This window comes from Athene noctua, chromosome 24 (genome assembly GCF_965140245.1).
Source record: "Athene noctua chromosome 24, bAthNoc1.hap1.1, whole genome shotgun sequence".
Classification (NCBI taxonomy): Eukaryota; Metazoa; Chordata; class Aves; order Strigiformes; family Strigidae; genus Athene; species Athene noctua.
In genome coordinates this window covers 4,872,741-4,879,868 of record NC_134060.1, presented here as the reverse complement: position 1 = coordinate 4,879,868, position 7,128 = coordinate 4,872,741, and the positions used below count along the sequence as shown (strand labels likewise).

The 7,128-nt window shown below is 64.8% G+C and overlaps 1 protein-coding gene across 5 annotated transcripts in view; it reads left to right on the top strand.

The window, feature by feature from the left end:
• The first annotated feature begins 2,332 nt into the window (after positions 1–2,332).
• AHDC1 (AT-hook DNA binding motif containing 1) overlaps positions 2,333–7,128 on the top strand; it is a 53,683-nt gene continuing 48,887 nt past the window's right edge. For 2 of the 5 annotated variants that reach the window (XM_074925933.1, XM_074925934.1), the window contains exon 1: positions 4,921–5,151. Coding sequence is in view for 1 of the 5 variants with exons in the window: in XM_074925931.1 (XP_074782032.1) it covers positions 2,340–2,486; positions 2,999–3,119 (268 nt within the window). In the remaining 4 variants the exon portion in view is untranslated. The other 3 variants (XM_074925931.1, XM_074925937.1, XM_074925936.1) reach the window with 3 other exon arrangements.

Here is a 7,128-nt window from a genome sequence, read left to right as displayed (position 1 = left end):
CCAACGCTGCTGACACAGCACTTGGCGGGGAGAGGGGACAGGGTGTCCGGGTGACCCGGGTGGCCCTGGGGACCCGCCTCCGCCACACACCTCCCCCTCTAAAAAGAGATGCCGGCGGGGCTGAGCACCCGCAGAGTTGTGACACGGGTGGCGTGGGCACAGCTCCCCCACCCCAATGCCCCCTGCCATGGCCAGGAGCCACCCCTGCCCACTGGCAGGAACTGGGGGTGAGGGGGGGACCCCTCTCCCCAACCCATCGCCCCCGTCTCCACACCAAACCCAAACCACCCCGTGCAGCCGAGCTGGGACCAACCGCGGGGTGCAAGCCTGACTTTGGGGGGGACAAACCCAGGCTTGGGGACAAGAGGGGTGACCCGCAAGGCACCCAGCTCAGCCTGGGGGTGCTGGGCACCCGTGGGAGCCTGGCAGGGCCGGAGTGTGGGTGTCCCTCTGCAGGGACCCCGCTGCAAGGTGCCTCACTTTGCTCCTCATCCTCACTCCCAGCCCTGCCGAGGGCTCCATGCCAGGCTGATATATATATTTTATGATAACTATAGAGATGCACTTCAAACCTGACAAAGGACTTTGACAGTTTTAAGCATCTCTTTGATTAATACACGACCTTTTAATGCTTCGGATTAAATTAATAAATCTTTTACAATTCTAACCCATTCTGCTTGCAACGTCATGTTTTTTTACATGACCTCCTTCTCTCCCTGCCCGTGCGGGAGAGCTGCCCGGTCCCTCCGTCCCGCTCCCCCCTGCACCCACAGCGATACACAGCCTTGCAATATTCATACGGCGCAAAGCCCTGCAAGGCGAGAAGGGAGGGATCCTCCTCGGTTTTTTTGAACCGTCCCTAAAAATAGCAAGAAAATTCAAAGCTGACATTCAGGGCGAGGGGACGAGGAAGCCTGCAAAGTTGCTCACTCAGCCACCAGCAATTGCAGCGATCCTGTCTGCGTGTGCAGATTCCTCTGCTGGCCAGGCTGGAGCCCAGGCCTCCTCTCCGCACGGATCCGGGAGTGATGCAAACCGGTCCCCATCCTCATCCGGGGTGTGCAGGGTCCAGCCAGTCCCCAATCCCACCCCCCAATCCCGCCGCCGATCCCGCTGGGGCGCCCAGAAGACAGAGCTGCCGCTTTTTCGGGTGCACTAAGTCCCCGCTGGAGCACAACTTTCAACTTGAGCCCCAGCTCACCAGTTCATCCCAGTTCGGCGGTGAAATCGGGGCGCCCAGCGTGTATCCTGAGCGCGGATTTACTCCTCGCTGCCTGTTGATCCCGAAACACACGTCAAACCCCAACGTGCAGCAGGCAGGCGAGGCGGAGGGCTGCTGTAAAGCCAGGTGCTGTGTCTCTCCCTGCACCCATGTGTTATTTCATCGATGACTCACGTGTTATTAGCAGCCAAGCAATATTCCCAATTCCCTGGAGTTAACCCTTCACTCGTCACTCACAAAAACACAATGTCATAACAAACATCAGCGGTATTATCTACTTTAATTATATTGTATCTACCCGGCTCCGGGAATATTAACATCGGCGGAGACTTGGAGGGAAGGTGCTGGGGAGATGCTCGATGGAGCCACGGGGAGGGAGGTCACGGGGTGCTCAGGGTGGGAGGGGGAGGCAGCTCCCCGCTCTGCCACTGCTGGCCTAAGGGGCCTTGGTCACCTCCCGGCATCCCCTCTGGGACCTGTACCCCAAAAGATGAGAAGGAGCAGGGTGTTACCAAACAGCGGGGAAGTTTCCAGGCCCCAGACAGAGCTTTTGCTTCTGAAAAATTAATTAAAAGTGTGGGAATTTTTTTTTTTTTTTTTTTAAAAAGGGGTGCTTGGGTGGCTCTGTGGTGGCGCAGGGGTGCTGAGAGGGTGATAAAGTGTAGCTGCGCGCCCCGCATTGTCGAAGCGGTGTGCGGGGGGGGGGGGCTGGAGGGGCTGTGTGTGTCCCCCCAACCCTGCATCTTCAGGGAGGGGGTGCGCAGTGCGGGCGCAACCCGGGAGAGGGCAGCAATGCCCCGCGCATCCCACTGGGACCTGGGGGGGGCGGGGGGGAGCTCGGGGGGGGGCGGGGGGGCAAACCACCTTCGGTGGTTTGCCCCCCCGCCCCCCCCCCGAGCTGCCCCCCCCCCCCCCAAATATCCTCCTCCCCAAGCAGCGCGCAACGGAGGCAAAGCGCGCAGGGAGGGGCGCAAACGCGACGGGGAGGAGAAAGAGGGGCGGAGGGGGGGGGGGGAGGAAAGGAAGGAGGGAAAAAAGGAAAAAGGGGGGGGGAGAAAGGAAGGACTACAAGGCCCGGCATGCCCCGGCGGTGCTGCACGGCTCCCCGGGGTGCCGGATGCTGGCCGTGCCGCTGACAGCGGAGCGAAGCGGAGCCGCGGTCCCCGCCGCGCACGGAGAGGAGAGAGGGGCAGGGCGCGCCTCGCCGCCGGCTCCGCTCCCCCCCTTTTTATCCCAGCCCCCACAAAGCCGGGAGCGGCAGAAGGCAAGAGCGAGGGAGGAGGTGGAGGAGGAGGAGGAGGAGGAGGAGGAGGGAGGAGGAGGAGGAGGAGGAGGAGGAGGAGGAGGAGGAGGAGGAGGAGAGAGGAGGAGGAGGAGGAGGAGGAGGAAGGGGGGAGGCAGCGGCAAGCCAGGGCTCTGCTGCGCTGTGTCTTTCTTTGCTTTCCGCAGGCGGCGAGCGGCGGAGGCGCAGAGGGGAGGTCGGTTCCCCTCCGCCTCCCGCTCCGCTGCCTTTTGTGTGTGTGAGAGGCGAAGGGGGGGGAGAAAAGAGGAGAAAAAAAAGCCAAAAAAAAAAAAAAAAAAAAAAGCAGCTAAGCGGTAGAGGGGAGAGAAAAGCCCGGAAAAAAAAATAAAATCGAGGGGTGGAGGGGGGGGAGAGGGAAGGAGGAAAGCGGAGAGGAAAGAGCAGGCAGGGGACGGAGGAGGGGGCGGGCTGGCAGGAGCGGAGTTGCCTGGGGAGAATGTGAGCAGGAGGCGCTGGAAATGCTCTCGTTGAAGGTGGCGAGCGGTGCCGAGGGCTCCGGGACTCCCGCGGCCGGTCAGGAGGTAGCCCCGCCGGACGGCAGGAGCCTCCCCAAGCGGGCGGGCTCCGAGGGGCTCGGAGCGCAGCAGCCGGCGGGTGAGTACCGGGGACCCCCCCCCTTTGTGTGGGGCTGGGAGGAGGGGGACACACACACACACACAGGGGACACCCCCTTAGGGAAGAGCTGGGGGTGGGGGGGGGAAGGAGGCGGTGTGTCGTCGTCGGTCCCCCCCCCCAACCCCCCCCGCCGTCCCCTCCGCTGAAGTTGCGCGGCGAGTTGGTGCCAAATTGCAGGAGTTTAATGGCACTTGGGGCGGGGAGGGGCGGGCCGCGGGGGGGGGGAGGTTGGGGGTGGCCCGGGGCGAGCCCCCGACGGAGGCGGGGTGGGGGGGGGGCTGCGATCTTCACGAGTTCGGTCGCCTCCCCCTGGCCTGGCCCCCCCCCCCCTTCTCCCCGCCACCTCCCCCCCCCCCCCGGCTGCGATCGCTGAGTGACAGCTGTCAGAGCGGGCTCTGTCCGCTAGAAGGCAGGCCGCCGCCGGAGCCCAGCGTGTCAGCAGCGTTTGGGGTTCGCCAGGCTTCCCGGGGGACGTGGGGGGCCCCCCCGGGGCGCATCATCCCACCCTCTCCCCCCGGCAGCCGGGCCCTGGGGGAGCAGCGGGCTGGCCCGCAGGGGACAGCCCCGGAGAAAGCGCGGCAGGGGGGGGGATGTGGGGGGGGTGGGTGTGTAGGTTGTGGGGTGGGGGGAGTGGTGCTGGAGGGTGTCACCCCAGCCCCGCCGGCGAAGTTGCGTGGTCCGCGGCGCGGGGCTCGGCGAGTGGTTGTCACTTTGGTGCCTGTCATCCCCCCTCTGATTTGTTTTTATCGATCAGCTGATTTAAATCCCCCCCCCTCCCTTCCCCCCTGCCCCCCCCTCTCCTCCTTGTTGCTTACACGGCAGTGGGGACCTCGGGGGACCGGTGGCTTTGGTGGGGGTTGGAGTCACCCCATGGGGTCACTGCCCACCCTGGGGACGTGTTCGGTGTCCCCAAGGCTGGGGCAGGTGGAGACACCTGGGTCCTCGCTTGTTTACGTGCCGGGGGGGGGGGAGACGAGACCGTGGCCCTGTCTGCAACCAGGTGACCTCGTGCATCCAGCCCTTTGGCCCGTGGCTACCAGAAGGGCCACCAGAAGCCAGGGGCTGAGCTCATTGTGTGCCGCGGCGAGCCCCGGCGCGGTGGAGTCGCTCCAGATTTATCCCGGCGTGACAGGGAGCAGAAGCGAACCCCCGGGGCGACGGGCACGGATCCTGCCCGCTCGCCTTCGACCCAGGCGCTGGGGGCGCGTGGTCTGAATTGGGGCCCGCCCCCCCCCCCCCCAACTCCAGGCCTTCCCCCCTCCCTTTTCCTCGCCCCCCCAGGTGTCCCCTTACACTGGCTTCTCCTGCTGGGCTGAGGAATTTGCAGGGGAGGGTGGTGGTGGTGGTGGTGGGGAGGGGGGGAAGAGAAGGGCGGGGGGGCTGGAGAAGGGATGGCGCGACGCCAAATTCCGCTCTGCCATGTCTCTGTAACCTGAATAGGCCAACTCCATCCCCGGTGCGAGTCCCCCGGGGCTCCGCCGCGCTCCGATGCAGTCAGGCGGGAGGTGGCTTTCACCCCACTGCCGGCCTTCCCCCACCCCCCCAGCACCCCCACACCCCCCCGCCCTCCCCGTCAGCCACCGTCCAGTTCCCTGCCTCTGTCGTCCGGCGAGCGGACACCGGCCGGAGCCACCGCTCACCCGCCGGGAACCGACCGGGCAGGAGGTGGCCGGGATTGGGGGGGGGTAGCGGGGGGAGGAGGGAGGGAAGAGGCGAAGGGTTGGCACCGTGACGGGAACGGGGTAGCCAAGGACATGCCGAGAGCGGGGTGGCCAGTGGAGGAGAAGCGATGGAAGCCCGTGGAAGGTTACGGGAAGCCTGGGGGGGGGCCAGCGCTGCCCTGGCCTCCTTAGAGGAGGCAGCAGAGACCCGGGGCAGGCTATTTCTGCTGAGATCCCGAGGAAAGCTCTGGGAGAATTGTGGGCTTCTATAAATAGTGTGTGTCAGCCGAGTGGAAACAGGGCCTTGAAATGCTCCTGCTATTCTCCCGAGTGCTTGGAACCAGCTCTTGGTAAACAGGGCAGCGGTGGGGAGGGCTGTTTCCTTCTTCCGGGCTCGTTAACGGGAGCGTGGGGGGGGGGAGCGGGAGGGACGGAGGGGGGATTTTTGCCTGGTTGATGGGGCAGGGCTCCCCCCCCTCCCCGGGGCTGGCCGGCTGGATGCTGGGTTGTGGCCGGGCTGCCCGGATGCGGGATGGCCCCTGAATGCGTCGCAGATGCGTCGTGTCCCCCCCGCCCCATCGCCATCCCCTCCCCAGCCCCGCCACCCGCAGAACTTTAGTGCTGGGATGTTTTGGTCCTCGGGGAGCTGGCGGTGCCGGGGGCGGCTCTTGGGGTGCAAGGGCTCGGCTGGCTGGGAGATGCTCGGCAGGCACCCTCCTCTCATCAGCATGGGGGACCGTTGGGTCGCAGCCTGGTTCCCCCCACTCCCCACCACGCGTCTGTCCGGGCTGGAGTTGTTCCTGCTCAGCCCCGGGGGGGCACAAGCTGAGCGATGCCTTGGCCTGGCGCATGTGCTGGACGGCAGGTATTTGGGGACCTTCCCCAGGCACACCTGGACACCCAGAGTGCTGGGGACCCCCTCCCGTGGGGGCTTTTCTCTGCGGAGGGGACGTGGTGACACGTGCCCAGGGTGTTTGCTTGGCTTTGGGGTGCATCCCGACAGTCCCACCATTCCGGGTGAGCGTTTCGGCTTTGTGGGGGGACCCGGCCTCACGTATGGCATCGCCTCCCCTCGTACCCGCACCCTGATATTTACCCCGCGCTGCCAACAGTGACTTGAAAGCTGCGTTATTATTCTTTTCCTTTCCAAATAACACAGAGGGGGAACAAACGGGGTGCCCGCCGTGAGTTTTTAAGGCGACGGCACAGTGGGGCTGCGCGGTGAGAGGGATCCGGCGTGCTCGCGGTGGGATTTGGTGTTGCAGAGTGAAGCAGCCGGGTGTTCACCGGGGTGCTGCGGGCTGGGGAGCTCGCCCTGGGCCTGTGGGCTGGCTGACCTGGGTGAAGGCTGGGGCGCAGCGGAGCGTGCCGCTCTGCGTGGGTGGGAAGGGGCGAGCGCCAGTCCGTTTTGTTAGGTTTTTTTTTTCTCTCCATCTTTTTTTTTTTTTTTCCCCTTTCTTTCCTTTTATTTTTTTTCCTTTTTTTTTCCTTTTTTTTTTTTTTTTTCCTCCCTCTCTGTGGGTTGAGCGTTGGGGCGACAGACAGGGAAAGTCTGAGCAATGGTCTCCGCGCTGGTGCTGTCTTCAATCACCGCGTCCCAGAATCCCTCGCTCTGGGCCTTCTAGGCACAAGGGCTTACAGCGAAAATCGGCAGCTGCAGCTGCGAGTGAAAGCACAAGAGCCCGGCTGGGTCTTTGGCATCGGCAGGAGAGCAAAAAGCTGGGGGAGGCGAGGAGGGAAAGAAGGGGGGGGAAATGTGCCCTGTGGTTTTTTTCCAGGCTTGCCACCGAGGGTTGTGTTTCAGAGCATCGGTTCCCGGGCGCGGGAAGAGGCGGGAAGAGGGGGGGTGCGGAGCCATGCCTCCGGGGAGCTCATTAAAATCCGTCGGCTCCCCCCTTTTGCCGGCCGAGGAAAGCTGGATATGGAGGGGAAGGAGGGAGGGACGTGCTGGGAAGAAACATGCCTGCAAAGCGGCTGCCCGGTGGGGACAGTTCCTGGCCCAGGCAAGAACGCTGCCCCGGGGGCTACCTGTTGGAGCACGTAGGATGCCTGCGTGCCAGCGGGGCCGTGACAAGGGCGGGTGCGTGCCGCCATGCTGGGGACTCCATCTCCGGCACAGCCAAGTCCCCCCCCGCCCCCCGGTGACTTGGAGCTGGGCTGGGAGGTGTGATGAGTTGCCATGGTGCAGGGGCTGCGGCGGCTGGGCTGCGGGGGGGGGCTTGGCTGGGGGTGCAAGGGGTCAGTGGGGTGCGGGCAGGCGGGGCGGGTGTTAGTGGGAAGCGGCGGGTTTGGTGCGTGGGGATGGGGCTGGTGTGCGGAGCTGGGGG